The 25,959-nt window shown below is 44.0% G+C and overlaps 2 protein-coding genes across 7 annotated transcripts in view; one reads left to right on the top strand and one right to left on the bottom strand.

Moving 5' to 3' along the window:
• The first annotated feature begins 538 nt into the window (after positions 1 to 538).
• LOC112454525 (DDB1- and CUL4-associated factor 13) lies at positions 539 to 2,744 on the top strand. The gene is made up of 7 exons (XM_025015974.1): positions 539 to 748; positions 832 to 1,223; positions 1,309 to 1,480; positions 1,598 to 1,745; positions 1,826 to 2,126; positions 2,217 to 2,380; positions 2,462 to 2,744. The coding sequence occupies exons 1-7, from the start codon at positions 679 to 681 to the stop codon at positions 2,547 to 2,549; spliced, it is 1,335 nt and encodes a 444-aa protein (XP_024871742.1). The 5' UTR covers positions 539 to 678; the 3' UTR covers positions 2,550 to 2,744.
• Positions 2,694 to 25,959, bottom strand: part of LOC112454524 (tensin-1-like) — a 104,977-nt gene continuing 81,711 nt past the window's right edge. For 5 of the 6 annotated variants that reach the window (XM_025015970.1, XM_025015968.1, XM_025015969.1 and 2 more), the window contains 7 exons: positions 24,113 to 24,259; positions 10,518 to 10,664; positions 9,007 to 9,189; positions 8,277 to 8,713; positions 7,935 to 8,153; positions 7,463 to 7,634; positions 2,694 to 5,802 (listed from right to left, as the gene is read on the bottom strand). In XM_025015970.1, the coding sequence (XP_024871738.1) occupies positions 5,593 to 5,802; positions 7,463 to 7,634; positions 7,935 to 8,153; positions 8,277 to 8,713; positions 9,007 to 9,189; positions 10,518 to 10,664; positions 24,113 to 24,259 (1,515 nt within the window). In that variant the 3' untranslated portion in view covers positions 2,694 to 5,592. Of the gene's footprint in view, positions 5,803 to 7,462; positions 7,635 to 7,934; positions 8,154 to 8,276; positions 8,714 to 9,006; positions 9,190 to 10,517; positions 10,665 to 20,095; positions 21,911 to 24,112; positions 24,260 to 25,959 lie in introns of those variants that run through there. The other variant, XM_025015971.1, reaches the window with a different exon arrangement.

Below are 25,959 nucleotides of genomic sequence, written 5' to 3'. Positions count from 1 at the left end.
AACCAAATTCATCGACAGTATCGAAAAGTGGATGTGACTCGTAGTTTCAATTCCTGAAAGTGGATGTGTGACGCTACTGTACGGCCTAGCAAAAGCGTCCCAAGAAAATCGCCGTCATCCGCTCTTATCCTTCTCTCTGATATAACTCATGGTATTATATTTCAGTTGAGCGCGTTCAGCAGACACAACTGTTGAGTTCGTCTTATTAACACTCTGCGTTAATTGGTTGGTTCTAAAAGTAAGAGCCACGCACGTTCGACCGCTACTGAGCGGCTTGGTCTGCTGAACGCGACCATTAAATATATATTTAAAATTTTACATGATTCACGCATTTTTATAATCGTTATTTCTTGGGGTCGATTCTGTATCTTGGAACTAGGTAAAAATTACAAAAATGAGGAAATTCACTAGAACAAAATACAGAATCGACCTCCTTATAATCGAATTTCACTTTAAAGTGAGCGCCTACAAAACGGGTCGCCTCCTGATTGGTTCAACCTGCCGCCATTATGCGCATGGCTTCACCTATTTACACCACACACCATGCATAACTCCATATTCATACTCCATTACTCCATAGTCTCTTCTGTTTTTATTCTCTGAAAACACGTGGAGGGATCAGGAAGACAATTTTTATGTATACTTTAATAGAAAAGTGCGCATAGTTCTTTCTCGAGGATGAAGGTTAAAGTGTTGAGTAGGAATCCTGATGAGTACTTACGGGAGACTAAACGAGACATTCACAAAAGTAAGTCTACGTAAATTGCTGATCTAACCTGACATAACCTAATATAGCAGAGGATACAGCAATGATCATTTTGTCGTTTGTAGTCCCACGAAACTTCGATCCTGCTTTGCATCCCTTTCAAGCGGCCAGGGAGTACACGAAAGCGCTGAACGCCGTTAAGCTGGAGAGGGTGTTCGCGAAGCCGTTTATAGGTAATTTGGAAGGCCACAAGGATGCGGTGTCCTGCATGTGTAAACATCCGTCACAGCTGTCCACTCTTCTGAGCGGCGCTTACGACGGCGAGGTGAGAACGTGGAATCTCGGCCTGGGGACGTGCACGAGCTCGTTTCTGGCTCACGACGGTATAGTTCGAGGTATCACGTACGTGCCCGATGGAAAACACTTCATTACTCTCGGCGATGACAAGACGATCAAGACTTGGGACGCTGTCTCCGCTGGCGGAGATGAGGAACCCACAAATACTATTGTCAGCAAAGTTCGTAGCTTTCACATATGGTTTTCCTTAAGATTTGCCAAACCTGTGAAAGTATCCAAAATCTTTCGAGCAATTTCTTTTTTAGACAGTACTAACTGGTATAACTCATCATCGGGCCAAACCTGTGTTTGTTACATGCGGAGAAGGAATATGTCAGATGTGGGAGGATACTCGTAATGAGCCGCTTCGCACATTTAAATGGGGTGTAGACAGTCTACTTGATGTAAAATTTAATCCTGTACAGAAAAATCTCTTAGGTACGACATACGATGAGAGTATTATATTTTTATTTTATTCCTTTCATATGAGACATCAGTAAAATTCCAAATTGTCTATGCTTTAAAATGAAAGAATTTTACCTCTTGAACTTCCAGCCTCTTGTGCCAGCGATCGCAGCATAATTGTATACGATACTAGAGAAACAGGACCTTTATCAAGGATAGTGATGAAATTACGGAGCAACAAGCTTTCTTGGAATCCCATGGAAGCTTTCATCTTTACCTGTGCCAGTGAAGATTACAAGTGAGATATAATAGAGAAGGGATTATCGAAGGATAAGCTTCGCGCAATTTTTCCGCGAATCTCAAATACGTTTGTTTCAGTTTGTACACGTATGATATGCGCAAGTTGAAAACGCCAGTTAACGTACATATGGATCACGTGGAGGCCGTGATAGACGTGGATTATTCGCCGACAGGGAAAGAATTTGTTTCAGGCAGCTACGACAAGTCGATACGTATTTTCGAGGTGAACAAAGGCCACTCGCGAGAGGTGTACCATACGAGGCGCATGCACAGGCTCACCTGCGTAGCATGGTCGCTCGATAACAAATACGTGATTAGCGGCAGCGACGAAATGAATCTTCGCGTATGGAAGGCTAAAGCGTCAGAAAAGCTCGGCATTGTAAGCAATATTACGATTTCACGAGTTTACATGGGATTTAGCATAAATTATCGATAATTATCTCCCTGCCTCTGTTCCCATTTCTAACAGCTGAGGGCCAGAGAAAGAAACGCGCTGCTTCTGAATGACACTTTGAAAGAGAAGTACGCGGCGCATCCGGAAATTCGACGAATTGCACGTCACCGACAAGTACCGAAACACATATATAACGCGCGAGCCGAATTACGAACGATTCGCGAGAAAGGTAGACGCAAGTAAGTACAACTAAATTGCAACACTCGCAGATTCTTAATATAGTTTTGAACGGTATCTTAAAATATTGCTTTATTTCACAGGGAGGCTAATAAGCGCCGTCATTCCAAGAAGGGAACAGTACCATTCGTGTCAGAGAGGCAAAAGAATGTTGTCGGTCAAGACAGCTGAAGCAGCATGTTCTCGTATCTTTTTATCTGACACGATTGTACGCATCACATTTCAAGCCTTTATTTACCGTTACTCGTTGGTTGTCTCGGGTCGTCGATTTTTATACTTGTCAGACCTTACAGGATGTTATGTGACGGTAACGAGTACTTTGTATTATATTTATTGTAATAAATAATTTCTCTTGACATTATACAACGCATCGCGGTAATAATTTCATAAAACATTACAAACCTCAAGCAGTGATTAATGTCATGCGTAGCGTACATTACAACAGTTAATTATGCTGCGATTATCTTAGCACGCATTAATCAATTTCGTAATACAAACATTCTTTTTCGTGTTTTCTCTCGTTATTTTAACTTCCAAAAACGCTATTTTAAATTTTTTGCTCGATCCATTGGATTGCGCGTGTGCATGAAATTAATAATACAAGACACCTTTCTTTATATAATTGCAGTCGTGATCTTAAAAAACGATTTGTGGTGGATTTAATGATATTTTGCAGATACAGATATTTCTATGAGACTTCCCGTTTCGTTATTACAGTAACTTCGCAGTTCGCGTTGTCGTGAAAGCGTTACTAGGAACACATTGTAGAAGCAGAAAGTCACAGCGATACATATTCGCACAAATCTATTATACATATCATACATACGATTTCAATGCACCATATGCATCAGTCTGAGCTTTCTCGCAGTGCGTTTCTACAATGCGTTACTAGATATAAATCTCAATATAAAACTTCGTCGACACGTTATCAATGCATTCTTATTTGCTCCATTCGCTCAGGAATCGAAACCGTTATCACTTTGGAAAATGTAATATTTGATGCTACAAAAGTGTATGCTATGTCGCCTTTATATTCTCATATATCCCTGCAGCATCAAAATTTAATCACCGATATCGTAGCGGGCTTAATCTGTGCTCTTATTTTTCGTAATGAATGATGGTAGTAATGAACGATTTTGATGAGATGTTACACTGGCAGTTCAAAGATTTCGATGTAGTCTTAATAGCTCGTATATATAGTCAAGAAATTAATAATACGTGGTGATTATACTCGGAAAATTATTTTCTGGTGTATAAAAAACGTGCCACGCGATTTAGTGTCTGGTCGCCGCTGAGAATCGCTTAAATACGATAGTTATCTACGCATAATAGTATGAATTTCATTGTCGCAGCTATGCGCGAAATTTCTGTACAAGACTAGGATAGCTGAGAAACTAAATTATCGCCTATTATGGTAATTCGTGTTTCGCCGAGTCGAAATTTCGAGGAAGTTCTGTGTCCTCTCTTAGGCGTAATCGCATTTCCAAGATTCCATGCCGTTTACTAATCCTCTTTGACGTTTACTAGTTAAATATACCGTGTGGAAATATAATGCGCGAATGAGAATAATTATAACATATATACATATAAACACATGTACATCAATATTGCGATCAGGGACCAAAAGCGAAAAATATTTCATCCGTCTTCATTTCTTGTTTTACATTTCATCAAATTATAATAGAATATCTTCCAATATTTTTGTATTATTTCATTTGTGGAGTGAGAAATAAATTTGAAATTTTTATTTTTCACGTTATTTTATACGAGATATTAGTCGAAACATCTGGCAATCGAAATTATTTATTCCATTTTCAATTCTAAACGAGAACGAGCTATTTCTCTTTTCATCGAAATTTCGGCGAATGTTATTTTCGTTTTTGGTTCTCGATATAGCATCGGATTGCGATATACTATCGGGAATGCGATTAAATATTAACGAAAGAATCTAACTTCGACGTTCGATAATGGACCAGTTACGTCTTGATTTACTCCCAAGCTCGGACATTTTTAAGCTGTTCAACTCTCTTCGAGGTACAGAATATGTGACGCTCTCCTTCGTATTTTTCACATTTCAAGTATATGCTTTTGATTAATTATAACGTCTAGTCAAAGCGGAAGAGGTGGTCGCATTGCCTATTATACAACAGCCTTCCTGCTTTCGGAGCGATTAAAGATCAATATAGTTTACGTTATGTGTGACGATGATAAACTATATTGATCCTCAATATTCCTTCGATACATCTTACAAAAAGTACAATATTAGATAACCGTTTCAGTCGAATAAAAATTACTAAATCATTTTCGGACGCCGTGAAGCTGCAATCGAGAGAGGAACTAGATGGAAAATATCTTAATATAACACGCTATTCTGAAAAGAAGTTATCGATTTTTCTCTCAGAGAACATGTCTTTCACATATCACCTTCAGTTTTCTTTTGAATTGTCATGTATTTTTAATGTCCTTTCAACCTGACATTTTAATTATAAATTGAAATTTTTCTTAAATTCGTAACCTTCCGCAATGAATTGATTCGTTCTACTTATCTTCTTAATTCTCCAATCATTCGACTATTGCGCGTTTTATAACAAGGATATATTAACGAATCGTTTGGCATCGTTGCAACTGTCGGGAGCGATCCAAACGATAACAAAACTCGATTTACTTCCGTTTAACCATGGAAAAACTCGCAAAAAATATAATAAACCTTCGTAACGATCGCTTGAACATATAGTCCGTTTTGCGAAAATAATTTACTCTGATTGAAGATTCGACAGACGTCGATTGTTTCGCGCTTCGTCCGCTATAACAAGCTTAAAATTAATATCTCGCTAGGCGCGCGTGCTGTAATAAAGAAAAAATCGCATCGCTATTCCAGTCACGCGTCATATATAACACTAGGAGTTATTAAATTATCTACGCTACCGTTTCTTACCGTTATTAATGACTTACGAGTATGTATCACTTGGTGGCTGTGCGAGTCTTTCCGGAACATAGATTCGTTAACTTAAGCGTCGTCCAATGTGCGTTGCCGCGATCTCTTCGCGGACGACGATCGCGAGTAAACGTCGGCTTTTTACGTACAATTCAATGGCACAAAATCGATCCAGGTACAAATATACCGAACGGTGCCTCGCGTTCCAACTGGTTTCACATGAATCGACGAATCGCAGAAAAGTACGGAGAGAGATATATATAATTCTCGACGATCGTTCTAGACATTCAGATCGGCCATCATTTTGCGAAAATCCGCCAGGGTATTGTAATCCGGGTCCGAATCGATGTCCGCGAAATCCTTGCTGGAGTCAGTCTTGACGAAGCTCGGATTATATCGGCTTAGCGACAACGGGCACGGCAATAGTTCCGGCATGACTGAATGGTGAGTGATTAGCGCGGTGAGCGTTGTGAACTCTTTTGTGAAGCCCTGAAAACATACGACATTATTGATTTTACAGCGTTCATAGCTGTATCGATATTAATTCTAACGCTTTTCGAAGTTTATCCACTATTATCTCGCTCGTAATATCTCTGCTTTCTCTCGCAATTGTACAATGCTGTCGAAACGTTACAGTTTTCATCTAATCCGTGAAAAAATAAAATTAACAGAATTCTTTTTACATGTTATATATTTTTGCGTGTAGCGACAAATTTTTTGCTTTTTAAACACAAGAACGAACACATAAACTCCGTTCGTAGAAAAAAAATTCCACCACAAAGATGTTGAATATAATTGTATGTAAAAATATAACATTGTTTCAAGCTGGAACTCGAGATAATTCGGTGATTCAACGAGATGCTTTAACAGAGCTTAAATATTTCTTTGAAACAATAAAGAGAAAAACTCGTTCGATAAACAATGCAGTAATACCGTAACCGAAACTTATTGTCTCGGTTATTACCATGCGTACATTGTATTATTCAATATTATGCACATAAGCACATAGTGCTGGGCATCATTGTAACACGCGTTGCCAGGACAATGAAATACGATGTTAGTCGGTCGGCGATCTTTCCTCGCGTTTTCAAGCGTGTTGCGAAACACGCTGCATAACGAGACAACATTAAATGTATCATACATGTGCGCGCTGACACGAGCCTCGGCGGTATCAGGGCTATCGCACAACGCGGCATTCATTCGAATCTGGCGGTGTGCTTGTTACAGCGCGATGCAATTCCGCAGCCATTGCGAGGGAGAGAGAAAGCGGAGTTTTGATTTCCCCACGGCATCCGCGGCACATCCAACAAAACTCATTTATACTGGTTTCGGAGATTATCAAAGTCTACGGACTCATTTAATCTATGCTACGAAGGGGGAAAGTTCGACCATTTAAATACACGTATCCGAATGGGCTAAATGCGCCGGTGGCTTTGCACCAGGCGTGGTAGTCCTGAGTATAATGTCCGGGCTACTAAAAGCTTCGGCCCTTCGCGTATTAGCATCCCCGTGCAGCTTATTCCAATATTAACTTGCGCTTATATAGAAGGATTCTCTCTACTATCGTCGGTATTATTTCGAGTGTTAAAAAGAGCTTTCCTGCAGAACCGACGTCTAATTACGTGCGACCTACGAACGTAAAGATCAAACAAGCAAAATGTTTAGCATTCCGCTAGCTAGTTTGCTGTCATATTCAAACGGAATTGACATCAACTACATTCACATTTAGTTCTACAATATCAAACAGAATCTGTTTCGTAGCTATTTAAATTTTTAAATAATATATTAAGGAAATACATATAATATATATAAGATTAAATATATTTATATTCGCGCTGATATTTTGGGGATAAAATTTATAGCGGATACCTTGCGAAATTTATTTTCAGATCGGCTGTCTGGAAACGTACTATGTTTTAAAACATAATCAGCAGCGCGTCTGTCAAAACAATCAGTGGCAGTTATTCTCGGAACGCTAAGCTGTTTGCAGATTTTAGTTTTTTCTTTTATAGTCCTTTGACGGCAACGCGGATAGTCTCCCTTCGCCGACGGGAGATTCGCTTTGACTTTCGCGAGCTCCGCTCTCGCGACTACTTTGAGACTCGATACTCGGCGAAGAGCTCAGTCGAAGACAGAAAGAGAGACTTACTTTGATTTTGTAACCTTTGTTTGTACGCATTATGAGATAATGGGCTATTCCGCTCGGCTGGAATTCACGGGGCACACGGAGGGAGAGGGCGTAACATCCGGGCTTGCTGGTACTCTCCCGCACCATAAACGCTCCTTCTGGCTCTTGGCTCAATACCTCCAGCGTTATCTCTCTGAAATCACGGTTCGCATACGTTAATGATAGATGGGCGGGATGTCTTTTCGTGCGGGAGAAAAGCAACGGAGGACGCGCGGATCGGATTTGCGTGCCCCAGTCAAAAAGACGCCGCGGCTACTGGAAACTGGACTGTGAACTGGATCACCCGACGAATATTTAAAATTAGCCAGAGGCGACCAAGCCAGTGCTATTTTGGCGCACCAAGAAGGCACCGCACGCGCGCGTATGTGTCTGAGTGTGTATATGTGCGTGTATATATTTTACTCCGACATGCAGTAATGTCGCAGAGACCAACCTGGGTATTCCAGCTTGAAACCAGGGCGCCTTGCGTAGCTCGGCCTCCTCGCTTCGATTATTCAGGCTGTCTGTTCTCTCGGGTAAAGGCGGCGGGGTTGGCGTGGAGCCATGAGTGCTTCCGTCAGCGGGCACCGAGCTGCTCGACGTGCTAATTTGCGATCTTCTTTTCGACTTGAATTCCGCCTCCGTGCCCGTGTCCGGGCAATTGTGCCCTATCCTGAAAATGAAGGAGCTTGTCGTTCACGATTCGTATACCAATCCCTCGACGCTTCCGGAAAGGGGGCGCGAAGGAGGGCGGGGGGGGGCAGAGGAGGAGAGAAGGGAGAACGGCCGGACTTACCTGTTGTTCTCGATGTTGAAGTTCTTCGCGTTGGTGATGGACGCGTTGATGGTGTTGTCGAGGCTCTCGGACGGCGGGATTTTGTTGTATGACGGCCTCGTACCCTCCGAGTCGATGATCGCCTCGTTTATGTAGCCCCCGGAATGAGGCCTGTTCGATGGGCTGGTCGGCGTGCTGCTACCGCTGACGAGCGGGCAGCTGTCATCCTCACCGTTCAGCCCAAGAACGTCGCGTCCACCTGTCAAACCCATCGCCAGCCGCTTTATCAGCGGCGGCTTGTCCGTTAGCCTCTTGTACGAGTTTAACTCCGTCGGCGAGTTGCTCTCATCGCTGCTCGGCGTGCTCTGCTGGGATATGCTCTTCGGCTCGTCCACGTTCGTTATGGGCCCGAGGACGTTCGTGAACGACGGCCGCAGACCCGGGATCGTGTTCGGCGTCTAGAATTATTCCGAATTCGTTCGTTCAAGCGCGATCGGGAGATTCGTTCGTCGGGATATAAACGTGTTTCGCAAAACGCGTCACGCGAGAAATGGACGGAGCTGCGACATTAAAAGAGACGTGGTCGCGTATAGTCGGGGTCGACGCGGCGTTCTGCGAAGTTAATTTACTCTAAGCTGCTCCCAGACGGGCTAATTCGCTTTCGCGTAACATCGTCCGAGCGTAATATAATAGCGGCCAGGTTTGCTCACCGGTGAATATATGTATATATGTTACACTTGTATGAAATCACCTTTACGCTGGCGAGCCGCAGCGTGGGCGAGCCGGCGCTGCCGAGCTGCACGTTCATATCCGCTGCGGACGGACCCCTTCCAGTCCTGGAGGTGGGCGACGTCCGACTTTTCAGCCACGAGTTCGACGACGGACTCCTGCAAGCGCCCGCGGCGATCGTGTCGTCTGCGGGCAGTGATTTGTTCTGCAAACGAAACGGCGGGTCATTGCCAAAATTATATCCCGCGTCGCGAGTGCGTGTACTTAAAAGAGGTCCTCCGATTATTTTTCCTCAAGATCGGCCGATTCGTCTCAAACGCGCGCAATCATTGCCTTAAATAGGGATTCCGCGGGGTCCGGGGTCGCTCTTGGACGAATCGTTGATTAGGCAGAACCGTTGGAACGATCCGGTCTCTTCGGGATTCTCCCGGGGTTGAATATTTGATCGGCGGAATCGCACGGTTCCCAAGACGATTTTGCGGCGAGGACTATCGGGCGGACTGTAGCGGACTGACCGTTTACTTGGAAACGCGAGGCGACGCGAGACGACGCGACGCGAGGCGGCAAACGAGAGACTCGGGTCGAATTTATAATTAACGCGGCTTGTAAACGGGACACCTACTGGAGTCGGTGGCCCCCGTAAGACCACGTCGGGAGAGGACACGGTTGTCGTCGTTGTCTGTTTCGTCTCCGCGCGTCTTGGATATTTAAGAGAGCTCTTCCGCGAGCTGCTCCAGCCGTTTCCTTACTGCCGTACGTGTATGCATCTCGAGTATCTACTCTGCTTCCCGGCATATAGCAAACGCTAGCCCATCTGCTCCAATAGCCTCCGGAGTGTCGTGCACGCGAGGCCGAAGAAAAAGGAATTCAGTTGCGCGACTCGGATAAACAATCTCGGTGATTTCGACCCATTTTGCAGGAAGTCTTTGAGACGAAAAGTTATAATGAATCGTAATAAAAAAAAAAGACTTTGGACTCTCGATAATAAACCAACAAATTGAGGTAATTAAAGGGCTATGAGAGTACAACGCAGTTGTTGCTGCGTAATTTTCAGATTACAACAAATTATTAGGTTCGACGATTGAATTGTAACGCGTTCTTTGTTAATTGTGACATTCCCAGATAATTGAAGTACCCCTTGATTTCACTTTCTATTTATTTTGCGTAGCGAAATAAATGGCCGCGACACAGCAGGCGTAATCAACAAGCGTAATCTTTAAGAAGATCTCTCGCAACTGTCCGCTAATTGCTAAAACTACTTAATTGCAATCTACAGCGCTTTTGTGAGAAAACTAGCAGATGGCACGATACCTAACCGGCCTGTAAAGTTTAACTCGACTAACTCTCTCTAGCTGATGGCGACAAAAATAAATGACTTCATTAGCACTTTAAATTACACGCCGTGCCCCGTTTTATTCGCCAGCAAGATAGCGCTGATAACAATTCGTTTGTGTCTCGCGTAATTCGCATTTTCTCAATTCGTTTATTCAAGCCGTCAATCACATCTGTCGTTTCGATAGGTTTGAAACGTACCCACGACGTTCGATGCTCCTGCTTGTCCTTGCGATAGGATGTCGTCGATCGCGGCGAGATTACATCCTGAAGGATCGGTTGGCGCTGAAGCTGCGCCACGTACGCCATGCGGAAAGCATTGCCAACGATGGTGTTCAGCTCCTCCGCCTGCAAGCAGACAGAAAAGCTCGAGTTCCGGCACGAATTTTATTAAACACAGCATTTTGCTGTCTCTTTCGTAATATCGCTGACGCAATCCGATTGCGGCCGCGGTTCGCTGCTTTTCAGTTTAATTACGCGGAATATTTCCGCGCCCATGCTCCGCGCGACGAATTAGTCCACGCAATTAACTCTTTGAAAAAAATAAATAAATATGCGAATTACGTACAAGATACTTACGATTAAAACTTTACCGAGCAGAAATTAGTCTTTCACGTAACATTAAATACGATTTGTAAGATTATCGAAAAGGTTTAAAATGTATGTTGTTTCCAGACGAACAATTTTTGCACTGTATAAAGCTGTTTTCTAAACTAGAAGAGAAGAACTTATTCGAGAGATGAAAGAACCTAAGAGAATTGGTCACAATGCCAAATGCATAAAGTAGAAAAGAAGATTATATTGCTTGCGCGTTGTTGAACATCATTACAAGCATCTTGGCGCGAATTTAGGAAAATTTACGGCGCGCAAAAATAATACTTTCGTTGTACATCAAGCCAATTAGATTTTTATTCCGGATTCGCCGGTGGCGGAGAAGAACCATGCGGTCGAGTTGAAGAGCAGACTGTCGCGGCGCAAAAGCGGAGTCTGAATGTGTAATAAGCACTCGCGGAGGAAACCGCGAGCTTTCGGGACCTCGGTCTCGCTCATATGCGCGTTTGGAAAGTTCCTGCCTGAGTGTGCATACGCCTCGCGTTTTGTGCGCGATCTACGGGCGCGCGCGCGTTTACGAACGGTCACGCAGACATACCCTCGGACATACCAGTCAGAAGTGGGAAAAAGGTCGACGAGGGGCTATCTCTCTCTCTTTTCCGAAAGCTTCGTCTCTGAAAGTCGCGACGCGATGCGTACCCAGATATCATTAATGCGCACGCCGGGGTCGACCCGACGCGAGACTTAAAGGTCTAAAGAGAAGCATTGTACGCGCGCGGAGACGGACGAGAGCGGCGATTAACGTCGTCTCGTCCGTCCAACTTTTCCTTTCACGGTGCACAACCGCGGCGCGAACGAGACCGCCGCGTCCGCACCGTCCGGAGAGATATTCAATCGTTTCGCGTCGTCGCGGGTACATCTACGTACATACATCTCGGATTCCAACTCTGCATACTTCGTCTATGTAGTACCCCGCCTATGTATCCTCGTGACATTGTTACGACATCGTTGCAAGCGACGCGGAAATCCTCGTAGATCCCGCGGCTTGGGTTCCCGCATGGCCCGTAAAGCAAGGAAATACGGTTCGTCGGCGAAATCCGCGCATGCGACGAAAATGCAAAAAAAAAAAAAATAAACGAGCGGTAGGATTGCGAAGCCGAATGCATCGTGCTGTATTTTCCAATGATGCTATATATCGATTTGCGCGAGCTCTCATCGCCGCGCTTTGCTACAGAAGTCCCATTGACTCGGCGGAGGTTTCGACTCTTAGATCGGTCATTCGACATGGCGAAGGGCCGAAGCGAATAAAAAAAAAATAATGCAGGGGAGGAGGTAATGCGTTTTAATGAATAAGTGCTCGTGCAGGACAATGGTAGTCGAGCTTTTGTATTAAAACGCGCGCGGCAACGTTCGCTCGAATAATTTCATGGTTTGCGGTTTGAGGTCAGGTCGAATGATTCCACTAGCTACGAGATATTTCAATTACGTTTGCGCGCGGGGTAAGGCGATGACTTGAGCTATAATTGCGGACCGGACGCACGGCCGGTTCCGTAACTGGCCAAGTCATATCCCGAGCGTTCTCTTCCGCCGCTCCAAGTGCTATATGAATCGCCATTTACTTACGCAATGAGTTCTCTCACCACTAGAAACGTATACAGGAACTTTTCTTTTAAGAATGTAGAAAGCACGATAATGTCTGCCGTTGTATCAAAGATATATTCTTTATAAAAACGCAAGATCGCTTGAGACATATTGGTGAATATGTTTAACACAAATTATTTGCTATATGTCGATTAAATAACCTTTCCCTCATTGTTTAGAAAAAACAAAAATGTATTACTATACTACTTTAACCCGGAAATGGTTTCCGAGGTTAATTTTTACATGCCAGTGTCCAAAAAATGAAGCTCACGTTACAGTAACTTTAATTTTTGAGCTTCTTTTATTTTTTAAATATTTTTTGGTTTCTGCTTTTCTTTTCCAGAAAAAAACATTGAGTAAATCTATAATACATACTGTCCTCAAATAGTAATAAATTATAGAACAATGACTTTTAATTAGGGTGCAAAAATCACTCCAAGTGACCGTTTATGCAAAAAAAAGAGATGACCATAATATATGGCGGGTTAATGGCGTGAACAGATTTTTCTCAATCAGTTGTTACATCTGAAATATGAAACGTGGTAAATTCATGCGCATTCTGTTACTCTATAGCTTCTTTCATTAGTATTGCTATTTTTATTAGGTGCGTCGTGTGCACCAAGCGTCAAGATGCAAAACAGCAGATACCATCAATGAAATAGCGCGTATACTTCACAACGTGGGAAAATCTGAGGACTAATTTATCGCGGGAAAGAGCGCGTCCCTGCCATCAACGCCATGTTTCACGGAAACGTGAAGGAAAACGTCCCGGCAATGGAGGCTCGCTCGCTCGTTCACGACGAGGCAGAGGATCCTGTCATAGGGGAGAATTTATCGTCGCCGTGGGCGGGAACGTTGGACGCGGGGGATCGTCGGCTTGGGATCCCTCGACTTCGACCCCCTCCTCCTCCGCCCCCGTGGCCGAGAATCGAAAATACGGCCCTGAGATTCCCGCCCCGAGGTGGAATTTAAGCGCGATGAAATCATCACCGGCGACTCTTCTTTCTTCCTTTCCGCTCTACCCTGTCCTGTCCTGGACGTTGACTCGAGCAGGCACTGACCCTCTTCACCGCGTTTGGATTCAGGCCCGTTTGATCGATCGGCGGCGATCGTGCCGCCGCTACCGCGATAAATCGCGACATCCTTTGCGCTTCCTCGAGTCGCGGACGCGATCGAGGTCTCCGTTGGCCAGCGGAAACCCTCAAGATGAGCGCGTGCCAAAAAGAGAGATCGACTTCCATGGGTCAAACGTCGCCCGATAGAATGTTACGCAGATTTGAAGAAAAAAAAGGGGAAGAAAAAGAGAAGATACGACCTCGGAGGAGCTATTTTAGCTCGCCCGAGCAGAGCCCGATTCGCTGTTTGCGCCGGCAAAAAGACGAGGGACACACCGGAATCGAATGGGAAGGGGACCGAAAGGGCGATGGATCGCGCCGTGGCTTTGCGCCGGTGCAGCGTGACGGGCTACATTCCAAGCATTCCGCGCGGTCACGGCCATATCTCCAGCTCCTCTAGATTTCCCGTCCCGCATACGCCCGGTCTACCAACACCATGCCGCGGTGTACACGAGCCGGGTACTCGCAATAATGGCGCTCGGATGGGGGGGGGGGGGGACCGGCCCCCTCGTCGCACCTCTGAAATTTCACTCGCTTCGGTTTCTGGTTTACCTCGGACGTCGCGACGCTCCGGGTCCCCCGGGTGTAAATAGCCGAGGAAAAGTTGGTAGAGTACATATACGAAGTACACGGACGTTTCTCACCGTGGCGTCATTATGCGCCGCGCGAACCGACACGACCATCTTGGTACCGTCGCTTCGCGACCAGCGCCTTCGTCATCGATGGCGACGGCTTAACCGCGCTTTCACATTCACGTCGCTACCATAATTCTCTATCTCTCTTTAATACTAACGTAATAATGAAATTAACATCGTAATAACTAGGCCCCTTTTATCCAGTCACTCGGCTATCTTTCGATTTGTCTGCGCAGATGCTGTCGACCGTACTGACGTCGCTGAAGATGACGCGAATCTTACGAATTTGTGACATCCCCGCTGTGTCTCGTGTCGCTTCCACAAACATTAGTTAAAGTTAACAGAGACCTAACTGATTTTCTGTCATTTTCATTCTCCGTTTGTAGAGAAGAGAAACGAGATCACGTGCTCAAGGACTGTCAGGCTCGTGCGATCGACGAATCAGATTAAAACAAGCATGAACAAGTTCCGCCTTCGGTGCCACGGGCTTCTGCTCATGACAGGCACGGTAGTTTCGAATGTCAAATATTCGAGTCGCACCGTTACGCGCCGTTATATCGATACAACCGGGATCCACTGCGTCAGACCCACTGACGAAATAATTGTTACGACGTTCAGGACGATTATTCAACGACGCTAAAATCTATTCTTTCCGGAAATTGAATTAGAATAGGCTTCAGAGAAAAACATCTTCCTCTTTTGAAGGGAACAAATTCACGTTCGCATGATAATGAACATGCAGCGAACGTACCACTTATCTTCCCTTGATTGTGTTCACGAATGTCAGAAATCGATCGTTTCTGTGAAATAAAATTATCATTCGAATAGCAGACTACGAAGAAAACGGATACATTATTAAAGAAATATAGCGATCGATATCTGTATAATATAGAATAAATAAATATTGACATTTTAGGATGGAATCTCATAGCCTAATAATAATTTTTGTGAATTTTATACAGTTCGCTTTTACACTTTTGAACCACGCACCGATTATCATTCGAAACTGCAGCAATTTTAGCTATAGTTAAACCTGGAAATGTATTATCACGTTATTAAGCCAATAATTATTTTAGTATTATACTGACGTTTATAAAAATCTTATAAACCTGCAAGGAATTTATCGCGGAAAGAATTATTCCAGCCAGAATTCGAACCCGGACCTCTCTGGGAAGCGAGTAATTAGCAACGATAATTTTGGTAATGGCTCTGTGCTTTTGTACTCTGCGAGCAAGCCACAAATCCATACGAGAGGCTGTACAACCTTGTTGGTGCATAATGCCGAAATATCGTTTGACCGTAGAGCGAGTAGGTACTTTGTTCGACGTAACGTGAAATCGGTCGAAGATTGGATCGAATATAGCTAGAGAGATGTGCATCGGTCAGGGAGCGCAGATGAAGCGCGACCGTTGCATAATCTGACCCTTTGATCAGCAATTAACGCCGCGACTGAAGCCTGCTGCTCGTTTCCATCTGTTTCATATCTAACAGACGCGATGTCAAAATGTTACTAACATTGTGGCTACCTTCATCTTCGTTATACGTTATACGGCCGGTTGACTTCTGCGACAAATTCGACTGTAACGTTTATATGCATCAACTTAATGCATATTCCTTATATTCTTAATATTGATTTAATTTTCCTAAAAAGTTTCAGCGCAATTTTCCTGATAAAAAAATAATCATCTTTCCATTACGCGAATCCATTATTTGTAGTTTTCTGTTAGTAAGTATGTAACACCATATCTTGCTTGGATATTTCACGTTTCGAAATCGTAGGAGATAATCGGACCGAGTTTTAAAAATTACTAAGTTGAAAATATGTAGCACACGACTAGGTAGGATTTAATAAATCCCAGCTAATGTGTAAGAGGTTTAGTCGAAATAATATGTTAGAATATTTTAAATTAGTTTTGATCTTTGGATCCAAATTCTATCAATAAAATTGCTAAAAATTTTCAAATATTTTTACAATAAACTTTACAATGATAAGTTCAAAGTAATTGTGAAAATAATATTACCTTTTATAGTACCTGACGTTAGTTACATTTCATCTTAGTAACGTCGAGTTAACAGAAAATCATATAAAAATGTAAAGGAAGTATTTATATACTAATTGTGCAACTAATTCTCATTAAAGGATTATTAGCGTGGAACCCGCGTATCAAGTTGCCTAAATGAACGACTGGCCTTGATTGGCTTTACTCTCGCGATTCGTCGGCGTGGCTTATCGTATGGGGGCCCTCGACAATGAGCGGCGAGCTTAAAGACGTAGTGATGCGTGAATCGTGAATCACAGTAGGACAATACCGCCCACTTTGTGACCCGTACAGTTTGCTACTGTACCCTTGAGCCCCGTCATTAAACCTATTTCGGTGCCTCCAGAAATGCACCCTTGAGGACGCATGCGATGCGCGAGGAAGATCACGCTTAGCTCCAAATTTCTCGCCGCTCGAACTTCCTGCTTATCGAACGCGCGCGGCTTCGACACAGTGAGATTCTCAGTGGTACGAGCATAAACATTTAACGGAGAATGTTGTATATTCCTAGAACTGTGCGTTATCACCGATCAATATTGACTTGCCGAATCGTCGAACTATCCTGACAAAACAATAAGTAACGTAAAAAGAATGATAGAAATAAACTGGATATTTTATTCATCTGTTATCGTGTCATCTGTCTATTCTTCCCCTAACTGTGATGTAAAATATGGAAATCATTTCACGTTCAAACGTTTACTTTTCCAGTTTGTATAGTTAATATTTTGTGACTCCTACGTCTTTTCGCGGCTGGCAATTATGGAAATTGTTGGTTACACGGCAGACACGTAATGCTAATGTCATGATCGGATTTGGCTCGTATCGATTAAATCATTACATTGTATTAATCCGCAATACATATTACGCAGTACAGATTGTAGAGTAATCCGAATGTTCTCCGTTGCGTAAGTCAATCAGCCTCTATTATCTATCGGGAATGCTACGCCCGTGTAATACCGAAGAATGTAACTTTAAGACGTATATTGATCTACTTAATGCGTGCGTATATGTAGGCTGCTTATTAAGTAAAAGTGCATTATTTTTTTCTGTGTTATATACTTCAATATTAAATACTTTATGTTCAAATACTTAATATTCGAAAAAATAATATTCTTTCTTTAAAAGATATTAACATGTACAGTATTTAAACTTTATAAAATTAATATTAAAGAAATATCAAGATTATTATAGACTTTTCTCAGTAACAAATGATATATTAATATAAGCCGTTAATAACAGTTAATATACATAATATTAGTAAGCAGTTTAAAAGCACAAACGAGCCTAATTGTACAACCCATTCTATTTAATTACATGAGAGAAAGTACGCAGCTATCAATCTCCGCGATGACTAATCGTGACTCTGTACTCTCAGCCGGCAGTGAAATAAAAGGCAAAACCGGAAGTGGATGTTGTGAAATCGAGCGAAATAAAGCACGGTGGTAGTAACGCGTCGTGCATGGAGGGGAGCAGCATTGTCGACGATAAAAATAGTTGACATGTCAGACATGTGCGTCCAATGCGAGGGACGGCGCACTCTCGACGTGCGTTCGATTCGAGACATCACCGAGAGCGCATGAACATTGCGCGTATGTCATTCTCGGCAGGAAGCGCGCAGGGAAGCGAGCCTAGTCATTGTAAAATGGCACTTTACGGCGGCGTTCTCGTCCGGAATCACCGTAGAAATCTCAAATTGTAAATTGCGCGAGTAGCCCGGCAGTATGTCGAGCACTTGTAGAGAACCATTACAGATTTTCCGCGACCGTTTGCTTCTACCCGATAATAGGCACTAACGAAATTGCGCCGCTCACGACACAAGGGATACGGAATCTCGACGATATTCGTCACTACCGTCCGCGCTTCGTCGTGTTTCTCGAAGTCATCGCGTCAGTTGTCCAATCTCGATTGGCAGATTTCATATGAGAGAAAAGCGAACGGTAGGTCCGTCGCAGTAGGAAACGAGTCGTACACACACGCGTGTAAGAATGCGCAAGCACACATCTGCTCCGAGGCGTTAGACTAACAAAAACGGAGGAGAACGAGACAGCAGATGTGAATGGCACGAAAAATCGGTGACGAGACCATTACAAAGTCCTTCACCGGGGAACTAACGCGTTATTGAGAAGCTACCGAGTATAACTTATGCCTCCGTCTATAACACGAGAGTTCATATTGTACCGAGAGGTGCCTCGACGGTAATGGGCCACCTTTTGTGCGAGATGCTCTATTGATGTCGGGAGAAATTCCGTAACGTTTGCGCAACACGATAGATGACTCGTTTCCTCTCCGTCTCTCCCTCTTCTCTCTCTCTCTTTTTTTCTTTCCGCTGAAAATATCTTCTCGACCGCGCCGGCCGCGCCGGAGACGAGAATCCGGGACGAATCCTTGCGCGGATTCACCTGGCGGCTTCACGGATAGTGAACTCGCCTGGGAGATCATTGGAAACTCGTCAAATTCGGACGGCGCTTTGTGAATCAGCGCTACGGAGGACTTTCGGCTTTTGTCCGCGGGACGCGGTGGGTCGACGCGAATTATGATTTTCCATTGTGAAGTCAAGAGGAACTAACGGAGGGACGGCGGTCGTCGTACACGCGGGTCCTCGAAGCTTCTCGCTCGAATCGGTTTGGCGACAATACGAGATAATCCAGCTGCCGGTGTATACTATATAGCAGCTATAGAGCATGCGGTATTAACGGTATAAAGGACGCTACATTATGTTGTTGACGCGCACATTTCTATTATTTTCTAATACGACGGAGTTTCTAAACACTCGCGATGCAGATGAACGTAGGCTAGAATAATGATGGGTTACGTGTATCGTCGCTAAAATATCAATGCCGTGTAGACGCTCCATCGGTAAGGAGCCAACGAGCGAAGCAGCGAGGCATCTCGCGCTACAAGCAGCTATATGAAGCCGAGGAATGCGTTCGTCCGATCCCACGGCTTATCCCCCTTCACTCTCCCTTCCCTCGTTAGCTCTTTTTCTTTCTGGTACGCGATAGTAGTATTACCGGGCTTAGGCTTTCTCTCTCTCTCTCTCCTTCCCTCCTTCTCTCTCTCCCCCCCTCTCTCTCTCTCTTTCTCTCACGTTCTCTCAGAGTACAGTATGCAATCTACCGACTCGATGGCTCTCTTTTAGCAGATTCTGGAATGTGACTACCAAACCTGAGCTGATTTCTTTCAAATCTCGAAGAAACGGATAAACACGTATACCGACACGATTAGACGACTCCGATAAGCATCGATGAACGTAGGTGTTAGAAAGTTGAACGACCGGAGGTTATAAAAGCGACTTTGGCATGAGAATTCAACTAATTCTTAATTGGATTACATTTTCAATTTCCTTTTGCATCTGTTGGACGTCGTATTTCCGCGTTGAAGAATTATTATCGAACAATTTGAAGAGCTGCACGCGATATCTAAACGTTAATGATCGTGGTTTACAACCTGATGAAACAATAGAGGACCGTTTCACTTCTTTTCCTTCTTTTCAGTCCGTTGCAGCGACCACGTCTCCGGGGTCATGTTGCGGTACCGCGACCTAATCGCGATCCGTTAATATCGCAGGAGGTATAAAGCCTGCACCGCGAAGTCCGGGGCGATATCTAGATCGTCTTATTACGCATATCAGATCGACTGGTATTTGCAGTTTTAGAAGCGAAAATCATTCGTTCTCCCTACTGGATGGGCGAATTATTCAAACTATTATTATTCAAACTTCGGGAGGAAACGAATAATCGTAAGAGAATATTGACGTTAAATTCGCGATTTGGATTTGGATTTCAAGTAGAACTCACTTTCAGCTTTTGAGTGTGACCACATCGGCAACAGCAATACGACATATAGTCAGGTAGCGCGGGCATGAACCTCAACTGTTCCTGCTGCGAGTACTCGTCCACGAGCTTCCGATAATGCACCCTGAAAATGGGCCTCGTCGCGCTCTGCGAGCCTTTGCCAAGGCGTCCCATAATCGCAAAGAATGCGGCCGGGATATTGCGCCTGCGTGCAAGCCTCCTCATGCCACAGCGACCGTTGTACTTGCACGTTGTCCTTCCAAAACGCACCGTCTCCCTTAACTTTCACGAAAGAGGATACTTTCTCCCCGAACACCGACCGCGCGTGAAAATCGAGCGGCGAACGGCATTTATCCCCGATTTAAATGACAAGGCAACAATTCGGCATTGTCAGATCTATGAAAAGCGCGACCATCACCACCAATCACACCGGTCATTCGCATTTCCGACATAAATATTCCACACATTTCCGGTCACACATTCACGGACACTACGCGACGCACTTTCCAACGACGCACGAGACGACTGGCACGTCGGCGCGTTAAAATGTTAAGCCGCCATCCAACACTTCTTCCGAGGATATTCCGTCGACGATATATCGGCGACCTATCGCGGGACCAGGAGGCGCCTCCTCGAAATCACCAAGTTCCAATCCTATATCTCACAGCAACAGGCGGATGAGCACCGCTCGATCCTCGTACGGTTAACGCAATCGGAGACGCCGGTATCCGTTCGGTAACGGAAATACGGTGGTACCGAAGGTACATCCATCGCGGAGAGAGCTGTCGAGAGTCCGTCGTTGACGCTTCCTCCCTCTGCGGCCGCCGATCTCCCGTGTCTCCCCCGAGAGGACGCGGTATTATTAGCAGGTGACGACGATCGCGACGTCATGGGACCCGTGGGATTCCGGTCCTATGTGCGACACATCCACGAAGGATCCGTGAGCGAGCTCTCGATGGCGTGCGTAGCCTCTCGGCTACGTGTCGTTCTGCATGCCGATCCGCGGAAACCGGTTAACGAGTTACCGCGCCGCTTCTCGCTTCTTACTCGTCGTCTGTCAACCGCGTACGCAGTCGCAACGTCCTTCTACATTTTCCGACGGACTTGCTGCGGGACGACCTCCGTTACCAGCGTCGCGATCGTACCCCAGCAGCCAGCACACATTCGCGCGCGCAATTCCTCCGTAATCGTTCTTGCTCCGGAGTACTCTGGAATGGCGAGAGAACGGCTACGGGTTGAACTTAGAAAGTTTCCGGATGGAATTTTGCGCCGTCTGCTGATCCTTGGCGATGCTCGACGAATGAGTCACGCGTGTCCCTTCCTTCTTTTCTTTAATTGTATTCTTATAGAAGTATGATTAATGAAACAAACGCACAGTAACTCAGACTAATATTTTACGTGCCATAATGTTACAGTCTCTCACTATTTCACCGATCTAGTACGTCGAGCCGGAAAACATCACGGAAGTGGAAACTCACGGAGACGGGAGAGAGGGCGAGACGAGTTATCCGTTAGATTGGACCAGCGTGGACCGGTCCACGCGCGTTCTTTTTTATGTCAACCGAGTAGGATATCACCAGGTGAACCTCCACACAGCCGGCGATTTCTCATCCCGCTCTCGTCCTATCCTCTCCGACTCACGTTGGCCGGTCCTGGTGCCGCCGTCGCTGCTGCCTCTCGCACGATGGAAGCTCGCAAAGCCGCAAAATCTGGATACCGCCGTGCTAACCGGCCCGGCCGATGGCAATACCTCCCGGTACGTATAGAGAGAGAGACTGAAGTCCACGAGGAACACGAAGCGAGAGCACCACCGCTCCGGCCGGCCCACACGGTTTCATCCCCACCGCGATCTGCGAGGAGCCGACGAGCGGTGCGACCGACCGACCGACCGCTTTCTTGCTTCAACCGCGGCATTGAACACGTTCAACGGCAGCTGTTGAATACCACGTGTCCCCGTTCTCCCTCTCGCCCTTGCGTGTCCCTCGTTCTCTCTCTTTCTCGCTCTCCCTCTCCCTGTTACTCTTTCACGCTCTCTTTGTCCCTCTCACGGTCTGTCGGTCAGTCCTTCCCGCTCTGGCACAGGTCGCTCTCCGTCCCTCTCACGATCTTTTCCACGGGTTCTTATTCTTTTTACCCTGCCACGACCGAGAACGCCACTCGACAGAGAGCCAGCGCCGCACGGAGCGCATGAGTTTGCGATTCGCGTTCTTTGACCCGCCGTCAGCGCGACGCGCCGCTCGATCGCGGACTTCGGCTTCGACTCCGGGGCTCGCGCCGCGCCGTGTCCGGTGATGTGAAGTACTTATAGAGGGTAAAATACCTCCTTTTTACACCTAAATACGTTTCGGAATATTTCTATACCCCCTGGGTATATTTCTTGCAACGAGCATCCATACCTAGAATGTTCGCATACCTCCTTCGGAATGCCTGTACCTGCCGCAGGTACCTGGTATCTACTTAACGTACATTTTAAGGCGCTCTTCAAGGTCAGGGTGAAGGAACGAATCGCGGAATCTCGAATTAGTCAGAATTTTCGCTAGACCGTAGAATGTCGGTCAGGAATACGGTCGGTATGCCGAATCTAATCCTTAACGAAAATATGAAAAGAATTCACGCACCCGAACATTCTTCCTTTTTATTTTTCTTTAAAAAGAATTTCAACCATTTTAAACTTCTACATCCCTCCCCGATCACATGTTGACAAATCACCTGACAGAGAGCGTGGAAATTGCTTGGAAACTGAAAATGCGATGTCAACCGCTTCAATGAACGCGGAAACCTTCGAATATTCGCTGAGGCTCTTCATTTTCCGCCTATTCTCGCAATCTCTCCGTGCTATCGGAGTAAGCTCACTTGATCCGAGACCTTCAAGAACGATGACGTTCTTAATTCGGCGGAAGGTATTTAAAGTTTAAATCCGAAGAGTGCGCCATTAGGGTTGACTAAATGTCAAGGCAGAGTGCAAAGTTCCAAGTGCAAAGTCTACTATTCTCAACTCACTAAAGCTCCGCCAACTTACGGCTCTATCCTTTCTGATATCGTCGGACCTCGAAGCCTCGGGCGATGTTATCTTCCAGACAACAGGAAGAGGCTTTTAGATCCTGGGATTCGGTAGTCGCTCAGTATATCGACGTATCCGAGACGATATTTTCCCGTGTATTCGCTGGTCTCAGCATCGAAGCACGTTCCTCCCTCGGATGCTTCACGCCCGGTTGTTATGACTTTCGATAAAACGCGATACGGTGGTGATACGTAACATGGTAACAATAAAGCATGATCGTACTGATAAGGTGAAACGAAGGCGAAGTACACTGCTCGCGATTAGGCGTGAATTCGAAGACAAATCGGAGACAAATCGTATTCGAGAATATAATTTTACGAGGACTAGTGCAAATTAGTAGGGTAGACTCGTTAATTCATGTAGAAAGGATTCTCTCGGGTTATAATTAAAACAAGATTCCGGTCTTGTAATTTCAATTTAAATTTTGTCTGTTAAACGTGCGGCTTGGCTCTAAATGTCCCGGCAGAATTGTCGAGAGCAAAAGGAGCGATCCATCAGCTTTAAACGACGAGACAGTTCCCAGTTTCCACTTGAGACGCACGCAGTTGTCCATTGGCAAGGGTCGACCTGTCACGTACAGTACCTTGGACGAAAATCCCGGCTTAGTTTCGACGATTTATATTAACCTGATTATTTAAGATACTTTGAGCGTCCGCGCCAGTAAAATACTTTGAAAATACTTCGGGCGCTGTGTATTCCTGTTCGTTTCACATGCGTTTATATTAACGTATATTTTTTCGTCATCTAGATGCTTGTAATTGTTCCAGTCGTTTATTACCGCTTCGTTTTTTAAGTAATTAAAGATCTATTTTTGTGGAAGCTTTATTCAACAAAAATAGACTCATTTATGACCTTATTGATGTGTCTTTCATGTATTCCATCTTCGTTAGAGTCATATCCTGCATGCCGCAAAAGGAAGAAATATTGTATCAAAGAGAAAGTCTCGCATTTTTACTGACCTGTTCTGCAGACTCGGTGATAAAAGAATGACAGTACTGCTGGCTGAAGTGGGCCCTGGGCTCTCGCGCCAGAAAGCTGAATTGGGCGTGCTGCGGCTCACAAGTCGCGTAAGAGATGCGTCTTAACGCGTGCGCCATTTGCACGCACTGCAACAGAAATAAAGAAAGAACCAATCTTGAGAACCGCTCGTAAGAACTTTGATGTAAGGAGTTTTTATATAGGCAACTACGGTATATAGTAAATATGACTTAAGGGGGAGAGCCCACTTGAAAATAATCAAAATATTTTTTACTTTTTAAAAAGAAAGCAGATTAGTCTAAATATATAAAACAAAAGGTTGAATATTTAATTCTCTGCCGAAATAGTTAAGATCAGATGACTAACTAAAAATGTTTGTTTAAAATCTTTATTTGATTTATCATCTGGTATCATCCCTTACTTACTTTATTTTGAAAAGAAGAGGATAAATTATCGCAAAAGATTGATCTAGAAAAGAATGTAAAGGTATAGGTAGATTTGTCCTATAATTTCGCAATTACATCTTCTCCTTTATACATATACTCTTCTCTCTATCTATATTATAAATAACGATGAAAATAACACTTTGCAAGTAATATCCGTTGTTAATAATTACTTAATAAAACTTAATATATAGTTACTATAATTATTTAAAGTTTCTTAATAATTACTTAATATTTTGTTTAATAATAAATTGAAAGTTTATTTGTGATATCTGCATGGATCATTTTGAATAATGCATTCAGCGCAGCGAAAAATAATTCAAATTATCTCTGACTGACAATTTTGACTGAGATATTTTCGAGAGTGACCTCGTGTTGAATGCAAACAAAAATGATTTACGAGCGTTTTATTATTGCTCTCATCCTGTTGAGTGATTTAATCGTTTAAATCAATTCCGCTGCGAAACGTTGCGTATGTGCTAAGGCCCGTGCAAGAAACTAGCGTCCTCATTAAACAGGATATCGTCATAAATATCACTTACTACATATGGCTCGTTAGCAACCGCAGCAAATATCGCGTGAGCCTAAATTGAGGGGTGTAGGATGAGATAATTAAATGGCACGAATATCTGGTCTGTAATATATCGGTAGAAAAATTACTTGGCATAAAATTAAGGTATTAGGTCTATTAAGGTATTAGCCACTTTGGCACAATTAATTAAAATAAAATTAATTAGATGAATTATTATATTAATGTTTTTTCTAGCTACAATAATTAAAATCTAAAGTTAAATTAATTAATGACATTTTATAAAAAAGATTTTAATAGCATTCCTCTAGTAAATATAAAAATTAAATATGTTTTACATTTATATTACAACTCTACTCTGGACCAGAATAAACAGGCAGATGTTTTTATACGCGCCGAAGAAGCTCCAATTTTATATTATTGCAACTGTTGGATGATGATTCGATCGAAGTGATAAGAATTAATAAAAAGAAATAGTGCTCAATTATCGGCCACTCGAAAAAATTGCGAGGTTTTTATTGAATTTACGTTCTGGAACTTTTAATGATTTACTAAGACTTCGTATTCGCGAGATGCTCATAAGTTTCGACACAAATTTGATCGTTTGGCTGAATCGACTTCAATTATAATTTCAGAAATACCTTCTTTAAGCTACGATAGAAACCTGAAAAAATTCTTATTTTTCAGAAGTTTATAAAAAAATTTCCATCAAAATATAGAGCGTAATAAAAAAGATTCTTTTATAAATCCTAATAATTTAAACACATCGTTGTAAGATACATATATGTAGATTTTCTCCGATGGTGAGATAATATGTAAAGTAGTATGTATCATCGTCACAACATCGTCGCCGAAT

The sequence above is a fragment of the Temnothorax curvispinosus genome, unplaced genomic scaffold (assembly GCF_003070985.1).
Source record: "Temnothorax curvispinosus isolate PA1 unplaced genomic scaffold, ASM307098v1 QBEX01005133.1, whole genome shotgun sequence".
Lineage (NCBI taxonomy): Eukaryota > Metazoa > Arthropoda > Insecta > Hymenoptera > Formicidae > Temnothorax > Temnothorax curvispinosus.
This window is presented reverse-complemented; position numbering and strand designations above follow the sequence as displayed.